General features: G+C 45.0%; 1 protein-coding gene across 1 annotated transcript in view; it reads left to right on the top strand.

Annotated features, from left to right (window-relative positions):
* Positions 1-27,796, top strand: part of LOC144093912 (cubilin-like) — a 245,887-nt gene that overhangs the window by 13,212 nt on the left and 204,879 nt on the right. Inside the window, exons 2-15 of the mRNA XM_077627662.1 lie at positions 3,984-4,116; positions 4,282-4,329; positions 4,454-4,546; positions 5,257-5,301; positions 5,393-5,431; positions 8,163-8,264; positions 9,371-9,474; positions 10,316-10,439; positions 11,120-11,288; positions 12,253-12,384; positions 13,088-13,174; positions 15,575-15,777; positions 19,972-20,161; positions 21,182-21,294. Coding sequence (XP_077483788.1) covers positions 3,984-4,116; positions 4,282-4,329; positions 4,454-4,546; positions 5,257-5,301; positions 5,393-5,431; positions 8,163-8,264; positions 9,371-9,474; positions 10,316-10,439; positions 11,120-11,288; positions 12,253-12,384; positions 13,088-13,174; positions 15,575-15,777; positions 19,972-20,161; positions 21,182-21,294 — 1,582 coding nt within the window. The remainder of the gene's footprint in view (positions 1-3,983; positions 4,117-4,281; positions 4,330-4,453; positions 4,547-5,256; positions 5,302-5,392; positions 5,432-8,162; positions 8,265-9,370; positions 9,475-10,315; positions 10,440-11,119; positions 11,289-12,252; positions 12,385-13,087; positions 13,175-15,574; positions 15,778-19,971; positions 20,162-21,181; positions 21,295-27,796) is intronic.

The raw sequence follows: 27,796 nt of genomic DNA, 5'->3' as shown, positions 1-27,796 counted from the left end.
TCGGTAATTTAACGGCGAATCTTTGTTACCTGATTTGTAGACTGGAACGACCTTTCCAGTTTTCTAATCGCCCGGTAGTTGTCCTGTTGAGAGTGAATGGGTAAAAAGTAAGCATAAGAACTCGGCACAAATATCATTAGTGTTCTTTAGAAGTTTCGAGTTAATATTGTCTACACCAGATGAAGATGAGATTTCCATGTTTCTAATTAAGGACGCAATACCCAGTGAGGAAAATGCGACTACCGGCATAGCATGCTCAAAGAGTAAATTAGATGTATGAAGTTGTGTATCGGTGTCATTAGTAAAGACGGATGAGAACGCTGCGTTGAATAAAGTAGCGCACTCAGAGTCGGTCATAGCCATGCCTGATTCGTCTTTGAGGGTAATCGTGTGTTCATGATGAGGGTTAACGGCTTGCCAGAACTTCCTGGGGTTATCGCTGAGCATATTAGGAAGGTCTTGATGAAAAAAGTTGTGCTTGGCGTTATGGATAGCAGATTGATACGATTTTTCCGCAGCGCGGTACTTCGCCCATGCGCTTTGCGCTCCATGGGCTCTTGCTGAGCGGAACAGTCGTTTCTTTTTATTTTCCAACCTTTTAAGACTTTTAGTAAACCATGGTTTGTGTGGATTAGCGTGGAAAGTTATTTGGGGAATGAATTCATTGACTAGGGCATCAAGTTTATTCTTAAATGCTAGCCAGTTCTCAAGAATACTCCGTGAATGAAAACTTGAGGAAAAACTTACGAAAAACGTTGTCAGTTCGGCATTCATTATATCATAATTACCTTTGTTGTAAAGGCGGATTGTTTTATTGTATTTTGGGCGCCTAATTGCTTTAAGGTCGATGTTGACATGCATATTTTTGTGATCACTAATCTCAAGGAGGTACGTAATGGGCTGAACGCTATCTGGGCAATTAGTCAGTAATAGGTCTAAAATGTTCGCACAGTTTTGTGTTACGCGCGTAGGTTTGGATATTACTTGAGTAAGGTTAAAATTGTAGCAGAAATCTAGAAATTCCCTTGCTTCGCCATTATTAGTGGTCGGTGCGGGCTGGTGCTGCCAATCAATATTAGGAAAATTAAAGTCGCCAAAGAGGAAGATGTGTGCGTTAGGGTGCTTCGTGATAAGTTTACTTACGGAATTATTAAGCTGACAGGAAAAATCACGAGAGTTATGTGGAGCCCTATAACAGACACCGAGTAAAATCGTGTGTGGAACAGCGTGGCAGTGGAGCCATAAGATTTCCAGGTCGGACGAGTCGTCAATTATCGACATTGATAACTGCTGGCTCACCGCTATCAGTACTCCCCCTCCTCGTGAGTCCTGGCGGTCTTTCCGAAAGACTTGGAAGTCTGGCAAGTCAGTTAGTACTTCGCTATCTGCGATGGCACTGTTCAACCAGGTTTCGGTTAGTATCAGTAGATTGCTGCTAGATGACAAGACAATATTGAAAATAAGTTCGCGCTTGGAAAGGAAACTACGTATGTTGGTGAACACAGCGGACAGGGGAATATTTTTGGGGCGGGTTTTTAGTTGTTTGCGAAGAGATGATTGCTAATCTGATTGTGGTGTAGCAATTGTTATTTCTTTCACAGTTTGCGAGATCTCATCAAAAATGTAGCGCCTGGGACCGATATGCAAGGTTTTGTAGCGTAGGGCAAATTTGTCGGAATTAGCTTTAGCAAAGGTGACTAGCTGCTTGCGGACGCTACGAACTCTGTGGGAGAAGTCTTCGCCGAGGCAACAACAACGACAGTAGGGGGAAGAGTGTAAGGGAGCAAGACCTCCGTGCGCGCCGCCTTCTTCGCCTGCTTCGTTTACGAGCATGCTTGCGGGTTTCGGTGTGCCAATGACAGCCCCTCACTTCTTACGTCACGTGCTTCCTACGAAGTTAAAAGGGATAATTCGCGCGTGAGACCAGCAACAGACGTCGCAGCGAGGCGTGATAAAGATAATTTTTAGGGTTTGTAAATTCCCGTCTCGCTTTTCAGGATTTGTACGTGACATGAACGGTCAATAGCTTACATAATGCACGCATTCTCATTCTCTGCAGGATCAGCGCATTCTATAGCCAACTTGACAGCTGCTGCACGGGTCCCTTACACTACACACCAACATTACACCTACCAATCGAAAGAGAAGATGATGTAGTGGTGGCAACACATCGATGCTAGCTGTTGCGGATACCAGGGGGCGCTGTGCGTTGTCTTTTCTGTGCGTTATCTTTCGCTAGGGTCAATGGAAAACGTTCGTTCAGTTTAGCGTAACCACAGCGGAAGCATTGCGGTTTTTTTATCGTTATCACTACAGTCGTATTCTCAACGAAATCCCAGAATTCCCTGCATATTCTTACTTGACGTACGCCCGCCGCTTCGGCACATCCATGTGCGAGCGTGATGTGCGTAATTATCGGAATTGGTTGATTTCTCTGAAAAAGAAAAGCTACATTTTTGTTGTGGTTGTTCTGCTTTAAAAAACGGGGTCCACTGATGGACAGCCCTCAGACGTGATTCCGACAGAATTTCCTATAGTGAGGTACAAGTCCAGAAGCAAGCGGCAGATGTCCCTCAGAGGAGACCCTTTACGAATGGATGGATGGATGGATGGATGGATGGATGGATGGATGGATGGATGGATGGATGGATGGATGGATGGATGGATGGATGGATGGATGGATGGATGGATGGATGGATGGATGGATGGATGGATGAGTGGGTGGGTGGGTGGGTGGGTGGGTGGGTGGGTGGGTGGGTGGGTGGGTGGATGGATGGATGGATGGATGGATGGATGGATGGATGGATGGATGCATGCATGGATGGATAACTGAGCATTCATTGGATTTTGGCCATTCAACTTTCCTTTGAAGCAACAGTTCTTGATGGCTGGTCCTCGTTATCATTAAGGTTAATGTAGGAGAGAAGAATTCAGTCTTATCAAACCCAGAAATACTCGCAAATAGCAGCATGACAGTAACGATGAAGTTTGCTGTAGTTAGTCTTCTTAAATGTGTGGGTTACTGCTTTTTCGTCGCGTTACGGTAAATATTCCCAGGGGGATTACAGATATAATGCAAGGCAAGCTATAGCGGGACTACGCTCAGTTTCAAACATTTTATATGCAATTAGTTCGTGAGTCAGTTCTAGTAGTCTTGTCTAGAATTCGATGAAGCTAAGTAAAATATTTCCACTTCATACTATTAGTTCTCCGTATTGCTGCACCATTAACGCACTCCAATAACAGCACACTGCGACTGACAAAAAAGAAGGAGTCTGGACAAGGTGAAAATGAGAATAATATTTTCAGTGTTTTATGATAATATTATTTCAAAACGAGTCTTAAGAAAGGATGGGCTCCGTCCGAAACGTTGAACCGAAATAGATGTCTACTGCAATGAAGCGTTTCTCAACTTCCCATTTTACCACTAGCAACCAAGCACATTTTTTTCGCATTTTGTATATACTATCTATTCAGGTGAAAGAGCAGTTGTAATCGGGAGCTTCTTAACATGTTTTGTAGTTCTTGTAAAACTGCTCAACGGCTCGAAGCCAAACAAGGAAGGGGCAAAATACAGCGCTGAACTAACAACAGAATGGTTTTATTCAGGACAGCAGTGCTTAAGTACATGCCGCAGAAAAAAAAGTACATACCGCAGAAAAAAAAGAAAAAAAAAATAGAGAGAAAACATCAAGTTCCAAAAGGCTAATAATTCATAGCGTGCGAAAGTTTTTTCGATGCCCGTAATCTAGGATAGCAAGTATTCGTTCTGTTTCTTCGAGATAGCAACAGAAGGAGTTTTTATGCATTGCGCACCTAGTCATTGCACCCACCAGTTAATGTTATATATTATAGTGCTTTTATTGCCCTGCTCCTTGTGTGCGTTTTATAACGAGCTTTCATTAAGCTATTGCCGTCCTACGCATCATGCTGCGCATAAATAATGTGAATTTACTAATCCTGCTCGTTACTTTGGACTCTAGACCACGGATCGTGCTGGGCAACGGGAATATGGTATTCCAAGTGCCCAGGAGCAAGAACATCAGCTTCCGTACCACAACTGGACGCGGGGGCATTTTTCTCAACGGACGCGATGTGGCTGAGGTACTCACAAAGGTAAGTGGGTACAGGACCGGTAACCTCGGTGCACATTCTGTTGGCCCTCCGTATGAGGCCCTTCGAAAACCTGAAACACGAAGTGTGATTTGTAGAGAAGCCCCTAGTAACGTCTCTCTCAATATTACGTTTAAAAAGTTCGTTGACTTTCTTCTCAAATTTCAGGTCACAGAGGCAACCAGGACTCTCGAGCCTATTGCAAGTAGCAGTCAGGTACCGATGCATTCTTTCCTTCCTCCTGGTTCTCTCAATAGCAATTCCCAGCGTTTTATTTATTTCTCCTTGCTTCCTGATGAGATTTCGATTTAAAAATTGCTCTTCCGCTCTCGTCTTACAGTTTCAAGCACTTGGAGAAACGATCGAGGCTGTGCCAACGCTTCGTACTCAGATAACCGAGCTTCGCGCCAAATGCCGGACACTTGAGAGCCAGGTAAGAACAGTACCTCACCTATGATTGCCACACTTCGGTCAAATAATTTACGCAGTCGGGTTTTATACGACGTAACAATGACGACGTTCCATGTGGACCTCGGACATTTGATGCCTTTGAAAACATTAGAACACATGGATTTTTCGTCGATACATACTTCCCTGACAGTGAAATAAATGCCTAGCCTTCGAGTATACAGCCCTCCAAGTATGAGTGAAACTTATTCCTCTCACATATTCTTCTTTCCAGAACTTAAGCAGTTAGTTAGCAAATGATATATTTTATTTCAATCTTTTCTTATGGGGACAGGGGGGGATGGGGGGGGGGATTCTTCAAACTGCGAGGAAGATAACTCGTTTACTATCATTGCGTACTCCAGATTGACGGTCTTATAATAGCAGGAGAGGAGCAAGCATATTCAAACTTTTTAATTCAACTGCATTAGAAGCCCCGTGGGTAGAAATTGCGTCATCGGTCATAAGATTCGCGCATTGGCTGGACGGGACCATTAACATTGGCCGAAGAGAAGTGACGTCACCAGGTCGGAAGTGTCGTCACTTACGGCAAGGGCATTAACAGCTGCCAATTATTTGCCAACACATGATGGAATTAGGTGTCCGTGTGAATTTCTCTGTTTTTTTTTTCTTTGCTACTCGCCTTGCTGCTGTTTACAGCAAACGTCTGACATTCCCTTCACCCCTGTGGTACAGGTTCGTCGGATAGGATTCAACGTGACCCAAAATCTGAGAGGACCTGTAAGTGAGCTCTCAGTGTGCGAAAGCTATCGCTGTATAGAACAAAGTCGGTTCATTATCGCTTATCCCCACTCTTTGGTTTTTCTTCCAGCTCAATCGCGTTGTGGCAGCACTGAGAAGACTCAGAAATGTAAGTGCTCTCTGATGAGAAACTTTGCAGTATTTCCACAGACCCAACAGGCTGGCATGACTTCGTTGAATATGGGACGACACAATTGAACCCTTAATTTGTGCACGCCCTGTGCATACACAAAGCAAGTTTCGTATGTATGCGCTGTGCATATTAAGCCGCTCTGACTCTCGCCCGCTGACAGAGATGAAGGCCTCCCCTTATAAAATGGTCTGTAGACAGTCAATAGACTTCTTATGGACTCTGTTGCCTTCCTATAGGCATTTATTCTAGTCTATTCATGGTCTATAGACTGTCTATAGGCAAAAGTCTACTAAAGGTGTATGGCCATAAATTTATAGATTGTCTATAGAATTTGTATTGCCTATAGACTGCTCTCTAGGGTTTGTCTATAGAGAGGCTATAGACTTTATCGACAAAAGTCTATGGACAGTCTATAGATTGTGTAAAGAAATTTTTTTAAGGGTCATCGGACGGTGATCGCAGTGATCGTCGGCTCCCAAGGCTGACCAGGCACTGTTCTGTTCCTTGGGTGGAGCCGTTCATGTGCGATAGGCTGTGTACCTGTGTGAAGTAAGGAAGTCCTTGCTTACTTCACACTCATTATTTTTAAATTTTCTTTCTTTTCTCCTTCCCGCAACCCTCCCCCATCTCTTCCGCATAGTACAGCGTAGCAAACCGGTAGCTTCTTCTGTACAATCTCCCAGCCTTTCGCTCTCCCCTCTCTATAGAGAGTTATAGCATATCGTTACCGTGTTTATGTTACCGTTTACCGGGCCCGGCTAGCGACATCTGCGCATGCGCCGCCACTTACCGGTCCGCTAGCACTTTACGGAATCTCTTTTAGCGTTGCGGAGAGTTAGCTTTCGCTCGTAAAAAAACATGGCGGCGCCCTGCACGGCCGACTCGGACCAAATACAGCACCGCCGCCGCGTTCTTCGGTGCCATTTCTCGCTATAAATGAAGGCATTCGCTTTTAATTGGCAGACTCTCACTAATACGTCGAGGTTTGAGCAACAACTAGGGCATGTTTTTGAGATAATTTGCCGATTTTTGAGCAGTTAAGCTTAGCTATCTGTCGTGTACATAGCCAAAAAGCAACGACTGCAGTGCAACTCTTCAGTTTGGTGCCAGATTTAACATTTTTCTATATTATCATGATTTTTTCTTAAAAAAAAGACTGGTACTTTTCTTACTATATTCATCAGTAATTGCAGAAAATAAAAAGTTTCTCCAGCCCTGAGTTACCGCGCTTTAACTTACTGTCACTAGATGGCGCCACTGTGTTTACATACAAACACACAAAGAGCCACGATGTGGCACGGCAAACAGGTGTCGTTCGCAACGCAACGTGCGCTGTGTATGCAAGGTTACTGAGGTATGCGTAGTGAAATTGTCTACTGGCCACGGTAGACAAAGGTGTCTAGCTTCACGGGCACATTTGAAAAGCCGCTGAGTGGGCTGTTAGCTGAAGTGTAGTCGGTACGTCTTTATATGCAGAGAAAAAGATTATTAAAGCGTAGCATTTCACTTCATAGACATGATTGCAATGCATCCGCATTTTTGTTTGCAATAAACGCTGGGCATCTGCTATCATCATCACTCGTTTTAGCCTTACGGTGACTTGTTACGGGAGAGAGAGTGCGCTAAAACGTATTCTGGCGTGCGCCGCGCTAACCGGAAAGTGAGGCGTCCGGTAACACGGTAAGCGGTGACGTAAACACGGTAACGATATGCTATAACTCCCGTATATCTCCTACCTAGAACGCATTACTTCTTCCCCCCCCCCCTTTTTTTTTATAGACGCCTTCCTGCGAGCGTACTGTCGGCCGAAAAAGTTTGCGGGATCTGCGATGCGTGGCGGAGCGAAGCAAAACTTCGATTTGCTTTGCTCCGCAACGCATCTCATATCTCGAAAAATTTTACAGCCGACAGTACATTAGTGCCAAAGAGCATGCCTTGTCACAGTGGGCTGTTTAGACACGTTCATACTGTGGTCCTTGTCTCACAAGCTGCGATGCTGTGATGATGATTCGCAGTGGCATCCGGCGCAAAGCCGATATGACAAACAGTTCGTGCGCATACGCATTAACTTTGTTAGTCGCCGCCTACACGGACCGTCGTTCGTGTAGCCACGAACACAGCATGGTGGTGCTGCACTGTGACTGGTCGTCCGCAGTGCAGAGCTGTAGCTTCTCACCCACCGCTACAGAGGAACGCTTTAAGTGCCCGTCCCGGCAGGAGTTGCCAGAATTTGACAGCACGTGAAACAAGATTGTCATTGGATGCCAAGAAGCTCTTGAGGTAATATGCGTCGCAGCAAAGCTATCACAGTGCACCAACACTGATGACGTCTCTTTTTCGAGACCGAAGTAGCTCGCACATAACGTGGAGAAGGTCTATATCGTTGCACTGACGTGAAGAAAAAGACTTTGTTGCAACTTTTCTACGCAACAATTGTAATTAAACATTCGTTTCTATTTTCACGGGTTTACGTCAATATCTGCGTATTTAACGTTGTGAATTGCACTTGAGATTCACTCGGACGGTGACTATAGTCTGGGGCTGGGAACACGTAGAGAAATACAGGCGCCCACCTATTGGGGAAAGGGCTTCCCAGATACTGTGGCGCTGGCGACGTTCGCAGCGTCTCGTGTCTGTGACTTGAGCTGGTCACTATTAAGCTTTAGGGTCAAAGTTGTTCACTTGATAACCCTTCTCCCATTCGCAGAAACTGAACCAGAACCTCTGCGCATCCAATCCATGCAGCCATGGTGGAACCTGCATCCCTCACTTCAACGCTTACACCTGCATCTGTCCGGCTCAGTGGGAGGTATAACCGGACACCAGCGCTCCTATCTCTGGCTTGTACATCATCATTCTTTAGGAACACGCTTTTAAAGGATAAAGGTTTGTGTTGTAGTAGTATAGTTAATGTTGTTAATAATGGTAAACTGAAGCAGGAAAATGCAGGCAGGAAGCTGCCTGATTTCTTTAGTTGTGGAGGCCCCTCAGCCTCTGCGTACCTGCCCAAAGATCGAGATTACCTACTTTTTTTTGACATATTTGGAAAAAGGTGTGAGAAAGGTGGGATTGGGGTCTTTTGAGGCGCGAACTGGCTGCAAGAAATGTTGTGTTTGAGTAAGACATCCCCGAATACTACACAAAACTTAGGTACTACGCTTGAATGACGCCTATCTCAGAAGAACTGTGCGCTCTCTAGTTTGTTCTTATCCTGTTTATTTTTGTCTGTGTATGCGTGTGCAGCTTGCACATCATGCTTCTCTTGGCAACACCACAATGTTACTTGTTCTGCTAAGCAGTTGCGTTGCAAGTCAGCGCCGTATTCGTGTCTAACTCAACTGTGCTTTTCGTCTGTGCTTTTGAGGAATTTTTTGTTGCGATGACAATGTGCTCAGGCCTGTACTATGCTCTCAATACAAGCTGAAATAGTGAACCTCTTCTTTCTCTAACCTTGTAAAGCTCGTGAAAACATTTTCCCCCGTGTGCCGTTATGCATACTGAAGCTAAACACGTTCAAAGAGTGTTCGTCAGAGACAATTCTACGCGAATCGCTGGACAGCTTCCAAGTGTTTGATTCTCGAATGCTTCCTAGTATATCTTCTTTATAAAGGCTTTAATCGCTGCTTACTGCTAAAATATGCTGCAGGATAAAGAAACGATTTAAGATATTTATGTCTCCAAAACGCTCACAAATACAGAACGTGTGAATGGGTGTGAATACAGAATGGCCGCCAGATGCACGGTCTTCCGTTTGCCTGGTTTACTTCCTTCAATTGCCCTCAAGTAAATACAATAACACAAATCAAAACCGAAGTCTGTAAAGTTGAATATCGTTGCCTAAACACCAGCTCTGCTAGCACTGCCTTCTTTACTCAGCTACAGTGGTTGCACATATGTGTATGTATTGTTCCAAAGGGTGCCCGCTGTGAAAAAGATGTGGATGAATGCTCTCACTGGGCAGGAAGTGACCTCGGATGCCAGAACAACGCCCGGTGCATAAATACTCCCGGAAGCTACCGGTAAGTTCAGCAGCAGGTGTAATGCGTACCCAGGAAAGCGATGTATGCTTTTGTGTTCTGCCTGCATGCTTAACACAACTCCTCTAGACTGTGGCACCTTAGTTCTTCTCAGCCAAGAATCAATGTCGGCAACAGGGGCGTAGTCATGTGACGTTCCGGCGCCACAGGATAGTCGTTGATTGGCTGGACGGCCACCTATTTCTATCGCACCGAGGGTTTTCGTGTGCCTTTAAGACGCCACCGAGGAAATAACAAATGCTTAGGAAGCAATACATATGCATAGACCAGAAAGTGGTCACGTGATTCGGTGATGTCGCAAAATATACGCCGACCGACGTGAAGAACCCTGTAAATCGCTAAACACAGTAATGATGTAGCTGCCGCAGAAAGCGCTCAAGGACGATATAAATTAACAAACTAAGGGTGTCTCCGCCTTCTCAGTTATAATTCGCATTCTTCAATAATCAATATAAGCCTTAGTTCTTTGATCACGTGAATTTCGAAGGAAACTCAGTTCTCATCGCTATAGTCGAACTAAGTGAAATGAACCGGATTTCTAGAACTTACCCGAAACTGCAGAGATGTGAGCATGGCAAAGGCTTCCCGACTGTTAAATCTTCTTTTTCTTTAGTTCACAGGCGCAATTTAATAGAAGCAAAATATTTTGCATGCGGAGGAATGGTGAGCGCTTTTTACGTCGACATTCTAGTTGCCGACAAATTTCAGCAAAGATTGCAATAACGCCTTTGCCAAGCGTGTCCACTTCATATGCACTCTCGCTTCACACCACCAGGAATGCCACAAATAAACATTCGTTTCTGGCATCTCCCTACGTCTGCAGTTGTGAATGCGCGCGAGGGTTCTACGGCGCCCGCTGCACGGAACGCCAAGACAGCTGCACGATAACCAGCTCTTCGGCGCTTTGTGACCAAGGATTCTGCGTCAGCCAGCCTCAGACCAACCAGGTAAGACGCGCCCTCAAAGAGACCCAGAAACGCATTTTCTCTCCACTCAATCACTGCCGCATTTCGTTCGCTTCTCAGAGTTAGTGCCATGTTGGGAATCACAGAAAACAACGCCCGCTAGATGAGAGTCAACTGCCGAAAGGCTTAACCGGTATCACGCCATTGTTCTCTTACTTCTTTTGTTCCCTCCCCAAGCCTACCCTTGAGGTGCTCTCCTCACCTCGTGTATGAAAAGCACGGCTGATGACGCCATTTTATTTTGCCATGGCATAGTAGAAGCGAACAATGGCGGTGGTCGACAAAGTGGAAGAGAACACAAGAAAGAGCTGATAAAAAAAACTGTTTTGGGGGTTGTTTTAAATTCCACGTACTATAAGCAATTCAGCTAGTCGTGCTGTTAGAAATAGGGTACTTCTGCCGAGTTACCTATTGGAGGTGTAGTAGAATAATTTGGAAAGTTGAGCTAGCTGGCTCGTGGCGTTGCAAATAAATCAGCAGGAAACAGGCGAAACAAGAAAAGAAACACAGCGGCCCATCTGTTCATCTCTTTCTTTTGTCGTCCCATCTATTTTATGCTAGTTTATTTCTGAAAGCAAGTTCGAGTCTTTCTGGATGGCCCATAACAGCACAGGGAGGGCGCATCTTCCACGAGTAAGTGCTTATGCTGGCATCAGTCGCAGCCCCGGTACATGTGCCTCTGCGACCAAGGCTGGACCAAGGGCCCCGGCCAACAGTCGTGTTCTTTGGACGTGGACGAGTGTGCGTCTGGCCACCACTTCTGCTCCAGAAATCCGCCCGTGGCTTGCATCAACTACCACGGAGGTTTCACCTGCGGCCCTTGCCCCAGTGGTCAGTCATTTGTATGCTGCATCTTAAATGTGCCCACCAAAAAAGCAAAACTTTTGCAATAGAGCATTTTCCCCCCGGTAGCGCAGCTTTAATAAAAGCGTTCAGAATATATGGTCTAGCTACAAGCTGTGACCATGTGACTAATAGCAGTTGCAATCGTGAGAATGCATTGCATTTCTCGTCGTTGCCTTATTGAAGAACATTGTGTAAAATTGCTGACGTCTAGGAAGAATTTCAACTTTCTTTTAGGTGAGGCTAAAATGGTTTAAATGTGTCGAGGTCATTATAAAAAGGGCGCAACTTCTTTGCAGTCTAACACGCGTAAAGCCTTGTAAAGACCCATCAAACTCCGATAGCAACAGTGCGATTAGATATCGAGAAAACAAAAATCTCGTAGTCTTGTCAACTCCTAGGGTGAAAATTCTTTTTTTGTGGCTGGGTACATGAAGTGGGGGACATTTATTCTTCATTACAGTCCTCATCTTAAGAACCCTATGAAGAAGAATGTGATTTTGTTGCCTGGGCTTATATGTGGTGTCTGTCGACCGCGGCGGCAGCGTTTCGATGGAGGCGAAACGCATAGGCGCCTGTGTGCTGTGCGATGTCAGTGCACATTAAAGATCCCCAGGTGGTCGAATTTACTCCGGAGCCCTCCTCTATGGCACCTCTTTGTTCCTTTCTTTTTTCACTCCCTACTTTATCCCTTCCCTTACGGCGCGGTTCAGGTGCCCGCCGATATGTGAGATAGATACTGTGCCATTTCCTTTCCCCAAAAATAAATTTTAATTTTTTGTATCTGTCTCAGCCTAACAAATATTAAAACCCTTATCAGAAACCTCGCCACCACAACTATTACGTGATTACCGGCTACTTGCCCAAATTTTACTCTCATGACAAAGTACAACGAAATGTCAACATTCCTTACTGAGAGATGAGCGTGAGGAGTGACGACGAAGTTTTCCAGGTTACACGGGAGACGGCTACTCCTGCGCCGACATCGACGAGTGCCTCTTGAACAATGGCGGCTGCTCCCAGAGTCCCCGCGTGGATTGCTTCAACACTGTGGGCTCCCGATTCTGCGGCCCATGTCCTCCAGGTGAGTCAGCAGAATTCCGGCTCCAAAACCCGTCCTCCCAGTCGCTTCCATCTCATTTGTTTGCATCGTTAAACTACCTATAGTTACGTTGTGTGCGGAAGAACATTCGAGAATGTATCGCTTTGAAGCGAGTAGGCAGCACTCTATATTTATTTTTTTATTTTGTCTCGAGACTTTTCAGCAAAGTGTCTCCTGGCTGAAGTCCGTACGTAATAAATACCTCATGGGCCGCGTAAAAAACCGCTCGAAGGGGAACGACTCATTAAGATTAGTAAATAAAATTGCGCACTGTTGCATAAATTTCTAGTCTCAGAATTGCTGCCATCAAGTCTATTTCACTCAGGTTGCTTTAATTGCTGGAGGAAGACAGCTTGTCACCCAGAAGATTTATGTGGTAATTATTTCAACCTTCTCTGTTAGCTCGCACATTGCGGCAGCTTTCATCCAAAGAGGTCAAGACGTGACGTGTTACGATATCAGGTAATAAAAAAAAGGTATTTTGCAAGATTTTAAGGCTGGTCAGGTCTATAATGGCATCTAGAGTGTCGTTATTGTGCTCATCTTTCAGGTGCGTCATGTGCTGTACATGTAAACTCATTTCACCTGCACTCTGCCTCACAATTTGCCTAGAAATGACTTAGCATTTCTGTAACACTTCCTCAGTTATCAACATCTGCTTGTTTCTGTTGGCCCTTGAACGCAGGGTACGTTGGCGATGGCGTCACCTGCACTTACGTGGGCACTTGCAACGTCAATAACGGAGGCTGCAGTCCTATGGCCATTTGCCTACGTGAGTGCGCCACACGAGTCACATTTTGTCGTAACCGCCCCTTCATCTATACCTCTAGGCTGACAGCAGACTGACAACTACAACTGTTGCAGGTAGGTTGTGTGGGCGTTGCGGCAGCGTCTTCACAGTCGCAGCACTAGTAGCTGTAGTAGTAACAGCAGCAAAAGTAGCAGTAGTTGTTCTTGTAGTAATACTAGTAGTAGTAGCAGCAGTATTATTAGTATTAGTAGTAGTAGTAGCGGTAGCAGAGGAATTCACATATCAGTAGTAGTAGATGCAGTAGCGAAGTAGTAATATAGCAGTAGTAGTAACAACAGCCGTAGTAGTAATTGTAGCGGCAGTAGTACTAGTGGTGTTAGCAGTGTAATTAACATAACTGCAGTAGTAGTAGCAGTAGTAGAAGTAGTAACATAGTAGTAGTAACGGGAGCAGTAAGAGTAGCAGTAGTAGTTGTAGTATCAGTAGTAATAATAGTAGCAGTAATAAAATAACAACTAGCAGTGCTAATAGCAATAATAGTTTTAGTTCGTGTCTTGTTGTAGTAAACTGAATGACGTCCCAACTCAGAGGTAACGCGATCAAGTTCGGAGCAGTAAGAGTCCCTCTCATAGAAATGGTGGACGCCTTACGTCTACTTGGTCGTCCCATAAGACGGTGGAGGAGTCTGGACGTTTGTTTTGTTTTCACCTGTCTATAAGTTTCTCTGCTCTAACAAAACGAGCCCACAACGCGATCATAATGCCTGAATCTGATCTAGTCACCCTCCTACCATATTGCTTTAGCCGTAAGGTAGACAACAAAGCAGCGAGCAAAGAAAGTGACATTCCTTGGATATCGTACATAATGTTTAAACGAAGGCTTTTCAGACATATTTCCTAAAACTGATATCGAACGTGCAAAGTAGTGTGTGGCTGAAAAAAAAAGAGCTTAAGGTTGGTTTCTCACCAGCAATTTCTTGGTAAATCCTCCTAGATGCACAGGCTACTGTCGATGATGTCTAGCTTAGTTAGTTTATGCTGAGGCCTACAACGAAGTTAACGCCAAGACCTTCACAGCCACCGATCATACAGAACCAAACCCAATGGCTGGAAAGCCCCAGCGTTGCGAACCTTTAGCGTATGAACTGTAGCAAGTCGAATTCGACCACACAGGTTCATAAATCTGTAAAAGTGCTTGCAGCGGTTCTCATCCTTCCAGACTTCTATTAACAAGAATATGAAAGCAACAATATATACAAAGAGGCGCAAGGCCATCTTCCTCTTGGTTACGGGAAACACTTTCGAGATTGTGCTGGGTTCCTCAGGGTTCATGTCATCAAATGATTTTTTTTCATAAACTCGTAACAGAAGCCGGGAGACCAAATACGAAATATATAGCTTCTGCCCATTTACTTTCTCGCAATTTTTCTGCTCCGCTTTCCCATTGAGCTGTCTATGTCTCTCAGAGCACAACCCCGATTACACTGACCATGGTCGACTACCGTTTATCATGCCCACTAGAATGCCACTGCTACAATTGAGCTGAGTGTCGTGGCTAGTGCGCATGCTGGTCGTTGGAACACCGGGTAGAGCGTGGCACCACCATGACGCAAGCTTTGAAACGCGATGGATAGAGTACAAACGTAGGAGGCGTAGGAATATCTCGCGTGGGAACGCGAGACAGCTCAAGCTGCGCTGTCTGTCTGATAGCTCGCCAAGCCCAAGATAAAGTTTGAGGCCCCTTTAAGGAAGGATAGTTAGTTTATTACTACTAAACCGCCACCATTCACCGTTCACATCAATTATTGTTTTTATTTTTCTCACATACGCCCAACTGAACCCCAACCGGTTAGAGTGCAAGTGTTAGCTGTCACCAGCTGTTCTATATTCTACCTCATAGAAGTGCTGTACGAAGGACTCATTCGACACAGACGTGCGCATGAGTGCGAGCCGATCATTACCCATATACCTGCAAACCAGCTGCTTTGAGGATTCTACCTACGAATGGCTGACATCTGCAGCTTTAGAAGTCTCTAATGTGGAGTACTGAGCGTGATGAAAGCGACATCATTGATCTCCCTCGACACGGCTTTCATGGATGCAGAACCTGAAAGTTTTGCAAATTCGAAGATAAAAAAGTCAGAAAAGAAATACAGACATCTTCTCTTGCCCCACTGAGAAGAACAGTTTCTTCATGCCGCAACATCCTCCCCCTTTTCACACGTATATATCGTGAAAACTTCTTTATAGACCTATCATAATAAAAGTTTGCCCATTGATAATAAACCATAGCTGGCGGAAGCCAAAGTATACAGCGCACAGGAGACAGAACTGCACCAATTATTTTTGAAAAGAAATGCCTGCCGACGTCATCAGCATTCAACCTCTCTTTTCATTTCTCTACACTGCACCTCTTCTGCAGCTCGGTCGGGCACTTTCCACGAGTGTCGCTGTCCGCCCGGGTACTTGGGGAACGGAGTTGGACCCGGCGGCTGTCTGCCCCAGGCACAACCCGGTCCGAGTGTAGGGGGCGGCGTGGGGCCGTCTCAACCCCAGCCGGGGCCCGCGTTGCCTCCCGTCCTGGACCCTTGCGCTGCGCATCCCTGCAGGCACGGCTTCTGCCAGGTGGGAAAGAGGTTGTTTCTTCATACATCATGCAGTGACGCTTACGTGGAACACGGCTGCGCTTACGTGGAACACGGCTGCCAGCATCGACCCCTTCCCCCCCCCCCCCCCCGCCTACCACTGCCCCAAATTGTAATTCAGTGCAAGAAAAATGTTGAAATTTTCACGTTTTTTAAAGAACACACCCCGATTGCGCAAATAAATTTACAGCCTGCCAGATGATCCGTTGGAGAACTTCCGACATTTGCTACAATAATGATGGCGCCTTTTTTCAGCAGAGTGAAATTACAGAAATTATTACAGGTCAGCAGAAACCAACAAGGCTTGTAGGGCTGTACGCAATAGTCGGAGAGGCCAACTTGTGCATATGATGTTGGAAAAACGAGAAGTCCAAACAGGCATGACAAAAAACTCTGCTTTTAAGCAAAACACATTTTACTACGTATCGGTTCGAACAAAAACAATGTTGCCACTGAAGTAATGCTTCAGTGATGCCACTGACTGAATGCAATAAACAGGGAGCCATGTAATGAGTTAAACATGGTGAGCACATAGCAAAAACTCGAAGAAAACGGCTGTAATGAGCGTAGCATCAAGTGACAAAATATCAAAATTGATGGAAAAGAGAATGTACAGGCACGCGAGACACCAAGAAAGAACTATGCCGAAAATGAGCATCAAGGACATTTTGAAGAAGCAGAGCGTTGGAAAAGGAAAGCTGCAGAAAGAAAAATAAATGATCATGTGGTGAAAAGCCTAAAATGTATGCTACAGATCGAAGGATCGATTTAGGGATTCAGTTTACCTTCGGCTGAAACGGGGCAAATAAATGATAACATACATTAACTCCGTACTTAAGAACACCATAACTAAGCAAAGGTGTGATTATAATACGAGTTTTGAAGGGCAATTGTATTCTAGAATTATGCAACACACATAATGAACCGCGAAGCTCACTGCACAGAAAAATTAAATTCTTCTTCCACGACATAGAACTGTGGAACAGCATCACTTGATACTCGGAAATGTCGCAAAAACGAACAGGAATGCAGCCACAATTAAGACTACCCCAAAAGCGACCTTTCATGTTGATTATGAAACAAGACGGTTCGTTTTTTATTGTGATTTGAGAGTAAGTTATAGAGAAACCAGTACATAACATGCAAATTGTCACTCTATAGCGCACGATAAGGTGTATTAGTCTAGAAGAGGACTGTATTATCTGTGTATTCAAACATAGCGCATCTACAAACAAAGGTAGATAAATCATTTACAAATAAATTTCAAAATGGAGGCTGTAAAACCAACCCCTGCGGTACACCAGCAAACAGCAAGGCTTCAGGACTCCCATCATCACCCACTTGTACTATTTGAGCCCCATAACAAACTAGGTTTTAGTAAGTCATTAAATGGGCATCTAAATCTCTAAACATTAGGTTTTGTAAAAGTATATTATGCCGGAAGCATGCTAAAGCCTTGCTGGCATCTAAAAACAGAGCACTAACATCCTCATTTTTGTATAAGCTAGAATAAATGATACTAAAAAAAAAATTATAACATCGAGATAGGGCTAGATATGGCTTTTTCCCTAAATGAATCCAAACTGCGCTTCCGACAAAATATTGATGCTGAGAATAAAGCTATACATAACTTTAAGCGCACGTTTTAGTGAGAAGCTTTGCAAGCGCCGGTATTATTATATGAAAGCCGTGACGCAGGCTTTCATATAAAAAAACTTGCACAAACCTATTAAAGAGATCAACTACCCCGTCGGATGCCACCTTGCGTGGCATCCAACGGAGTAATGATCTCATATCTTGTGTCTAATTACCGAAGAAAGAGCGGGGACAAATGGAAAATTCATAATGATCTTGCCAATAAAAGATGCTGCAAAATGTTTCGAAAACTACTCTCTTGCATAATCTGTTGCCGTTGGTTGAATGCAATGCCTCGCCTCAATGTTGCATTCACTAAACGTGAGGGTGAAAGAGTGTGAATATTAAAATGACTAAATTTCCAAATCGAATGATTCGGCCGTATCGAGGCTAAAAATCGGTCAAATTCCGAAATAAATGCTTTAGCATATTTGTGTGTGCGTGTGTGTGAGGGGGGATCTGTGTACTCTTATTAGAATTAAATAACATTTGGTAGATGTATTGGCAATGCGACACATTCGGAAGCGCAAAAATTTATCTCTATGGAATGAGCACTCTGTTTGCTGTAGACAAAAGTATTCCGACCCTATACCACTAGGTCACGTGATATGAAAGCTAAAATAATTGCGCAATGAGAAGAAGGAACGAAATGTAGATATGTTACTTTCAGCAAGTACAAACACGCTTGCATTTGTAGGGCTGTGCTTAGGTAAACTACTTACGTTTACATGAAGAAAACGAAGCATTCATAACTAAATCTGCTTATCAGGATCGGTAGGAACGCTGATTCGAATAATAGAGGAATCTTATCCTGATTTCATTGCAGTAAAGTTGACGGTGATGTTTGTCCAGTGGTTTCCAAAAACTTGCAAGCTTCTCGATGCAATGATTTGCAGGCGAAGAAATTTAGTGAGAAACAAAGAACTTGTGTACAGGCTATTTACAGGCGGGTACAACAGTCAGTGTACGGCCACAACTATCCGCGGCCGGCCTAGCCGACCACCTGCATAGAGGCGAGGGACACCGCGTCCCAACAGTTGAACAACTGGCGCGCCTTGCACCAGCTCTCAACGGCCGCTGCCTCCGCCCTCGGTTAGACCGAGCGTCTGCCAGCTAGGATTAGCTAGAGACAAAAGCACTCGGGCGCGGATCCATTCGCGGGTCTACCCCGAGATGCCCGTGCCCCTTTCCACATGTAAAAATAGTGTGCTAACTGCAGGTCACTAGTTTTAACGAATAGGAAAGCTCAGAACCGATGTCAGGGTTTTTCCCTCACCCGAAAATTCCACCCTACGCGGTTGCGCCATCCTTCGCAACCCAGACCCAGACCTGTCTCGCTTGTTTATGGCGCCAAATTCATCAGTGAGGGAGCACCAAGAAAAGGGAGCATTCATAACTAAATTACCTTGTCCAGATTCGAACACTGATTCGAATCATAGAGGAATGTTGTTCTGACTTTAGAGCAAAGATCTTTCTATGCTTTTCCCGAAGAAATTTATGCTGTTTTTCCTTATCCTTCTGACGAGTTTCGCACAGAAACCATTTCCTCTTCACAATAGCGCAATTCTCATTCACGTATATTTTTGGCAACTCATCACTCTCCCCCAGAAGGCCTCATTTGTTTTGGTGACTCATTCTGATCGCCATCACAGCGACTGAAACAAACCACACTAACGAAATTGGTTTGCTGTTTTTCCTTGGGGAAACGATATGCTGTTTCAATGCTCGAGTCATGGAACTTAATATCCTACATATGTACTGAATATCAGACCCTCCCTCTGCTGTATATCGTACTACTTGTAAATTCAATTGGTTCCTCACCTTAGTGTGTGCCTTTAGCGCCGTCTTAACCCCTATAAAATTTACGTCCCGTTCTCATACGTACAGTCGTGATATCAGTACTTTAAACCTTCCAGTTATGCTTGTTCTGGCGTTATGTAAACAAACCAGCAGATTTCAGGGCGTTTAAAGCGCTCGTGCTTGCAAGACAATGAAGCCTAAACCCCAGCTTACCGGTGCCCCCGTGGAGGCTCGTTAGTAGGACATGCATTTTTAGCGGTTGGTGCCCAAGATGTGCACCCACCGGAGGGTGCTCCGGACTGGATACCTTCTGTCTGGAGGGTGGAGGCGTGGTCCAGCAGATGGCGCGCGTCTAGTGACTGCACAGATGTCTCAGAAACGTATCTTCGAGTTATGTTCTGAGGTGTTCGTGAATAACTTAATTATGAGCGTGTAAATTACAGAACGGAAACCATGTCTAACCAAGCCTAACCACGTCTAATCAAGCATATCATGCATAACCAACCTTTCGCTCCAGCAAACCAGGTTCAGCCGAGTTGAACCACAGGCAAATTTTTTCACCTAAAGAAGGCTATAATGCTAATGCAGCGAAAGAGGTTGAAGCTAGAACTTCCACTAACACTCAGTGGACATTCCAGTGAGCCCCGTTATGAAGCACGAAAAATGTCAGACCTTTGGTGAGAGGTCACCAGGAACGGAGGAGGTGACAGTATTAAACAAATGCATCCCCGTGGTGCAGGTTCGTGGCAATGACTTTTTCTGCGTCTGCGAGACGGGCTACTCGGGTCGACTGTGCGACAGCTCCAGCGACGGCTGCGCCAGCTCCCCGTGCGAAAACAACGGCACTTGCAGCGCCGGCCCCGGTGGCCGATACGTCTGCAGCTGCACGGACGAGTGGACGGGTCCCACCTGCGGGGAGCCGAGGCAGAGTGAGTGGCGCCCCTCATCGGCCGTACTCTCTAGCTTCTTCGCCTAGAAGCCGGAGGAGACGAAAGCGTGCATCCCATACTGTTTGTCCGACCGACGGTGGTCGGGGTCAATTGTAGGAGGTCGCTGGGATCTTGCTAATTACGGTGCTCATTAAGGGCACAGACACAGTTCAACGCATGAGCAGTGGCTCTGAGCCCATGCTGAGCCATAGGCATCCTCGTGGCCGGTTACAGAAAGAGGTCCCCTTTCATTTCTCCTCTTCTACTCGCCGCCGATATTTCATAAAAGATTTATTTATGTATTTAATTATTCATTTTTTATTGAAGCACTGTCTTAGTAAAATGAGCCTGTAAGATGATCACGTTGAAAAGGAACGTACAGTAACCAAAACTGGGCCTCCTTTAAATAGGTCACATTGTTTGGGCAAGCTCATTGCCATTCCTTGCCATTGACCTTGAAGTACCTTGTTCATGATAAAGTTGAAAACATTATAAAGCATAAAGCATCTCTCACCCACTCAAGTTTGTCTTTACGGAGAACCGGCTTTAACATTCTTATTAAAACACTTTCGCGCTCGCATTCGGATATGGCATGTATGCGCCATTTCGTGCTGGGCATTCTTCAAGCGTCAGTTTGGTGACTATGCGTGCTTGAGTATATGTATGAAGCAAATGAACGGATATTTGAAAGAGCCCCCTGGTATTTTTGTAAAAGTCCCAGCCCGAATCCTGTCGAGGGAAGACTCCACCATCAATGTCTTCCGCCTCCATCCTTAATTGTTGTTACATTTCTTCGCACTAATGTGGAAGCGCATGCTGTGGAGCTGATCTCTGAAGCGGTAAGCCTCACCGCGCTTTCTGCGAAACTAACAGAAGTGGAGTTATGATATGAACTACACAATTTGTACTGCTTTATTTTTTTTATTGCTGTGCCAATAAGAACGCAGTTCTCGCTGTAGTTATCGGCAACTATTAGCGCTTCTGCACAATACCCTGACTTTGCTGTGATTCGGCTCGCAGGTTGTGATGACATCCTGTACGGCTTTAATGGGACTATTCGCTACCCCGAGAATGGCGGGACTTATTCTCCTAAGCGTGACTGCTCATGGATCATCCATACGTCTCCGGAAAAGGTACTTACACCTTTGCATGTGTGAAGTCAGACCTTTTTTCAACAACAACAACAACAACAACAACAACAACAACAACAACAACAACAACAACAACAACAACAACAACAACAACAACAACAACAACAACAACAACAACAACAACAACAACAACAACAACAACAACAACAACAACAACAACAACAACAACAACAACAACAACAACAACAACAACAACAACAACAACAACAACAACAACAACAACAACAACAACAACAGCAGCAGCAGCAGCAGCAGCAGCAGCAGCAGCAGCAGCAGCAGCAGCAGCAGCAGCAACAACAACAACAACAGCAACAACAGCAACAACAACAACAACAATCGACTTTTTCACCTCTCTTCTAAAGATAAAGTGACAGGGATGGTTCTGACTTGTTGGTTTGTCTTAATCGATCGTCTCAAAATAAATTTTCCAACCTGGCTAGGTGATTAGAGCCGCGACCTATGTTTTGCACCGATGCTCTATGCGGAGGCCCTTCCTGGAACTATCTAACTGTGGTAGTATTTTTCAGATTATTTTTGCTTTTCTACTGTAGAGCAATTCTTTATTTTTTGGATTTCTTTTGCGGTATTGAGGCATTATCGTGATTGTTGTTATGGTTAAAAAATGCAAGGAACGCTACGATCACAGGACTACTGTGAGCCTGTTTGGACCGTGCTTTCAGTTATGTCTGGACATTGTACGCCTAAATTAAAACGAAAGCCCTTATTCTTCTAATTTTATATTGACTATTTATGGAAATTAGGCGCTTTAAAAATTCTTGATAGTATTTTTTCAGTTCTCACTAGTTTCTAAATTACTTCTTTCCTGCTGTAGTTGAATTAACGAATCCAGAAATCCATCTAGTACTCTTGGAGCGCGAACGGCTAATACATGTAAAAATCTACAAAGAATATATATATATATATGCAAGCTGCTGCACCTGAAGTTCACTTTCCCTTTCTAAAGTTTAAACTTATTGAGGTTTAAGCCAGGTCTTGCGGTAATATTTTGATCTTGGTAATATTTACCATCGGTCTTCTTTTTTTCTGTTATTTATCTGTTTCAGCAGTTCACAAGTCTTTTTCTGCCTGTTACTGACCGCGCATACTTTTCATTCACTTTGCATAGTTTTTACCAGCTCACTGCTTCGACACTGTCGACAAGCTATTCACCGGCACACTACAAAGAGCTGGTTTGGTTTATCGTTTATGGGGGTTTAACGTCCCAAAGCGACTCAGGCTATGAGGGACGCCGTAGTAAAGGGCTCCGGAAATTTCGTCCACCTGGGGTTCTTTTACGTGCACTGACATCGCACAGCACACGGGCCTCTAGAATTTCGCCTCCATCGAAATTCGACCGCCGCGGCCGGGATCGAACCCGCGTCTTTTAGGCCGGCAGCCGAGCGCCATAATCACTCAGCCACCGCGGCGGCTACACTACAAAGAGCTATGTGTACTTGAGCAACCTATGTAAATTTTCTTATGCCGCATTAACTTTCTCAGCCCACACCTCAAGACAGCTGAGAGCAAAGAAAATTCACGAGAAAACTTTCGCCGGACAAACTGTTAGCAACGAGCAGTTTCATTACAGTTTCAGTCATTCTTATTTCAGCTGTAGCATACTTTTAAACTGTGCATTCTGCCATGAACGCTTACTTTCGCAACAGAGTGTGTGCATGCCTTACCTTGGCAAAGCACATGGTGCCTCATTTTTCACTGTTTTTGGTAATAAGTACGTTCCGTGACCGACCAAACACCAGCGTTCTGGCTAATCACGATGGCGAACAACCCAAGAGGCAAGGGGCCATAAAAATGCGTACTTTACTCAATCTCTAAACATTCCTTCAAACTCGTCCTCTTTTCTTTTACTCAGCCTATTCCCTTCTCCACGTGCACTACGGCCTACAGAGCCCTTAATGCGTGTCTAGCCTCCCTGCTTTTCTTATTTCTTCTGTTTCTCTCGCTCTCTCAAATCTGTCTCGCAATTCCTCAGCCTTTAAGGTCAACTTGCACCTCGCACCAGTTAATCAGAACTCGAACCATTAAAGGGACACTGAAGAGAAATAGAAGTTTGCCTTTTTTATAGGGTAACATGATCTAATCACAAAAGACCTCACTCTCATCGAAAACAGCTTTTACGAACCAAAGAGGAATAAAACACGAGCAAAAGGTGTCTCCATCGCCGGGCGATCTCGAAAGTATAATTGTGCTAACGCAAGAAGTTGGGCTAATTCGTACGTATTCATGGTTAACGAGCGGAAATATGACGAAGACGCAGAGAAGATTGCGACAACACGACCCAAGCGCTCACACGCAACTGAACGTTTATTGGGAAAAAAACAGCGATATGTACACAAGAAGGGGAAAATACAAACACACAAAGACTAAAGCTGAATGACGCTGCACCAGGAATCTTAATCAGGAACGTATTACACGCGCATCAACAAGACATCTAAAGCAATGCAGTGAACATCGGCACGAAAGAAAAAAATAAACAAGACAAAATCAAGTGTTATCAAAGAAAGCTATTTCATGGCTTCTTAGGGTGACTGAAGGGGTGCTAATGCACGTGTAGATTGATTTTGCGATGTAGTACGCTTCCTTTAGCTTGCTTGTGAATTTATTATGGTGTGTAAAAAGAACAGTGGTGTCCTCAAATTTTGGCACACATCGCTTACTTTTTCCTAGCTGGTCACATTCCCGGCAGTGGTCAGACAGGTTAGAGCGGTCTTGGTTAAAGGAATTATTATGCTCCATAAGGCGTATGTTTAAGCAGCGGCGGGTTTGGCCGATGCAAGCATGGCCGCATGTCGTCGGCATTTTGTAGACCACATTTTTACAGCATTCAACATATTTGCTAACGCGCTTGATGCAACATACTTTAATGACGGGACGGGGTGTTTCGTCCACCCATCTTTGGACGCCGCGCACAGATGGGAAAGCTTGGCAGGGGCGTAGAAAACAACATCAACATCATAGCGTCAGCCTACTTTTTTCAGCCAATGTAAATGTCTATGCAATTTACTGGATGACAGCAACCTATCCTTGTTTCGCGCTTGCGCCTACTGCTGGCAGTGCCGGACCTGACAGAAATTGCAAGCCTCTCACACAGACTTGAGAGGTGCGTTTCAGGGGACCCCAATGCTGTCAGCTTAGCTACCTGTTCAATAATTGTGCGTGGGTGGCGAAGTTTACGGTACACCGCATTTTTTATTGCGAAGCAATACTACTTTAGGTCGCACTTCAGCTCGTTCCATGGCGAGGCGGTGGTAGGCACCTTGACCTTTAGCGTCACCTCGCTGCGTGACGTCACACCACGTGACCTAGAGTGACGTCACACCAGCTGTGTAAAAACGGGGCCCCATCTCACGCCGTCGCGAGGCGAGGCGGTAGCCACCAACGGCGGCCTAACTCCCGCTCCTCTCACCAGGGGCGCTACGGTCAGAGTGACGTCACACCAGCTGTATAAAACAGCTCCGCTCCTCTCGCCAAGGCAGTCATACAGCCAGATGTTACGATGGTGCCTACGAACAAGGCAGCTCGGCAGAATGCAAAGAGGAAGCATCAGCGAGCTACGGAGACGGAAGAAGAACGACTTTCTAAGCGGCGTGCCCAGTATGCAGCTCGGCGACAACCTCCTCTGTGGAAACAGCAGAAGCAAAGGAAGAAATTATGCCCGACAGTGAGTCTCCTTCTACTAGATCAGAACGCGACTAAACGGCAGAGGCGTGTCCAAGAAACCCCGGAACAGCGGCTCGAGAAGGAACGTGCGTTTCGAGAGAAGGAAAACGAAAAGCGAAGCAAACAGCGTTATGTATTTACTGGTGGTTGCATCGCAATCACCAGGCTTAACCAAGCTAAGCCACGGCCGTTTTTTTCACTTCAAAGTGGGATTACACCGTTTTTTTTTGGTAATGAGGTCACTAGCTTGAATCTACGGGGGCAAGATTTTTAAATCCAATTATTCGATGATAAATGGTATTGCGCTGTCGGACAAACGTCATCATAGCCAGAAAGTGTCAAGGAATCAAATTTGACTGAGAACAATGATAGCATGGCGTCTTCATCATCATCATCATCATCATCATCATCATCATCATCATCATCATCATCATCGGCCTGACTACACACACTGCAGAGCAAAGGCCTCTCCCATGTCTCTCCAATTAACCCTCTCCTTTTCCAGCTGCGCCCACCCTATGCCTGCAAATTTCTTCGCTTGCCTTCTCTTCGAATCCACTCCGTTACCCTTCACACAGCGGTTATCTTGCCTTCGCATTACATGCCCTGCACAAGCCCATTTCTTCCTCTTGATTTCGACTAGGATGTCATTAACCCGTGTTTGTTCCCTCACCCACTGTGCCCGCTTCCGATCTCTTAACGTTACACCTATCATTTTTCTTTCCATGGCTCGCTGCGTTGTCCTTAACTTAAGCTGAACTCTTTTCGTTAGCCTCCACGTTTCTGTCCCGTAGGTGAGTGCCAGTAAGACACAACTGTTGTACACGTTTCTCTTGGGGGATATTAGTAAACTGCCATTCATGGTTTGAGAGAACCTGGCATATGCGCTCAAACCCATTCTCATCCTTCTAGTTACTTCCCTCACTGTGATCTGGATCAGCAGTCACTACCTGTCCTAAGTAGACGTATTCCATTACCACTTCCAGCACCTCGCTGCCAATTGTGAACTGCTGTTTCCTTGCAAAAGAGCTGAACATTGCTTTGGTTTTCTCCATGTCAATTTTGAGACCCACCGTTCTGCTCTGCCTGTCTAACTCGTTGATCATGATTTGCAGTTCACCTCCTGAGTGACTCAGCAAGGCAATGTCATCAGCAAATCGCAGATTATTTAGGTATTCTCCATTTATTCTTATTCCCAACTGTTCCCAATTCAGGCCTCGAAATACCTCCTGCAAACATGCGGTGAACAGCATTGGCGAGATCGTGTCTCCTTGCCTGAAGCCCTTCGTTATTGGAATTTTATTGCTGACTTTATGGAGGACTATAGTGGCTGTGCAGTTGCTATATATATCTTCCAGTATTTTGACATAAGACTCTTCTACCCCCTGATTACGCAATGCCTGTATGACTGCTGAGGTTTCCACTGAGTCGAATGCTTTCTCGTATCAATGAAAGCTATATATAGCGGTTGGTTATATTCTGCGCATTTCTCTATCACCTGATTGATAGTTTGAATACGATCTATTTTCAAGTCTCCTTTACTAAAGTCTGCCTGATCCTTTGGTTGATTAAAGTCTAAGGTTGCCCTGTCTCTATTAGCGCTTATCTTGGCAGATAGCTTGTAGGCAACGGGACTGTAAGCTAATCGGTCTGTAATTTTTCAAGTCCTTGGCGTCTCCTTTCTTATTAATTAAAATAATGTTTTTGTTATTCCAAGCTTCTGGTACGGTCGAGGTCATAAGGCATTGCGTATACAGGGTGGCTAGTTTTTCTAGCACGATGTCCCCTCCATCCTTCAACAGATCTGCTGTTACCTGAACCTCACCAGCTGCTTTTCCCATTTGCATTGTTCTTAAGGCCTCCTCGACATCCTCTTTCCTTACTGGCGGGATGACGCACCGCTGTGGTCTACTGTCTCTCTAATTAACGTTCTGATTGCATTGGCTACTGTATAGATTTGTGCAGAACTCTTCGGCTACTTGAACTTTCTTCTCCATATTGCTAATGACATTGCCCTCCTTGTCTCTTAATGCATATGTCTGGTTTTTGTCTATGCTTAGTTTCCTCTTCAGCGCTTTTAGGCTACCTCCACGGTTTAGAGCATGCTCGATTCTCTCTATATTAAACTTTCTTATGTTGGCTACGCCCCCCCCCCCCCCCTCCTTGCGCTAATTTATTAACTTCTATAGCTCTTTTATTCTGTCTGTAGGGTTAGATGCCCTCATGCTTTGGCGTTTCTTAACCAGATCTTTAGTTTCCCAAGATACCTTGCCGGTATCCTGGCGAACCCTTCAACCGCCTACTTCTACTGCGCACTCCGTAATGAGAGCGGTCAGATTATCGTTTATTGTATGAATATTAAGATCGTCTTCCTCAGTTAAATCTGGATACCTGTTCTGCAGCGATATCCTGATTTCCTCTATTTTCCCTCTTACCGCTAACTCGTTAATGGACTTCCTGCTCACTAGCGTCTTCCCTTCCCTCTTCAAGCCTAAGCTAATTCTAGAGCTTACCATTCTGTGGTCGCTACACTGGACCTTCCGAGGATGTCCCCATCCTGAACGATGCCAGGTTGAGCGCTTATATGCGCTGATTACTATAGTATGAAGTCGATTTCATTTTTAGTTTCACCAATGGGGCTATTACAGGTCCACTTCCTGTTCTCTCGTTCGCGGAAGAAGGTATTTATGATCCGTAAATTATTTCTATCGGCGAACTCGATGTACTAATAATTCTCCCCAGCTATTCCTAGAACCTATCTCATAGTCGCCTGCCGCCTTATCGCCAGCCCGCTTTATGCCCACCT

This window comes from Amblyomma americanum, chromosome 6, assembly GCF_052857255.1.
Source record: "Amblyomma americanum isolate KBUSLIRL-KWMA chromosome 6, ASM5285725v1, whole genome shotgun sequence".
Taxonomy (NCBI): domain Eukaryota; kingdom Metazoa; phylum Arthropoda; class Arachnida; order Ixodida; family Ixodidae; genus Amblyomma; species Amblyomma americanum.
This window is presented reverse-complemented; position numbering and strand designations above follow the sequence as displayed.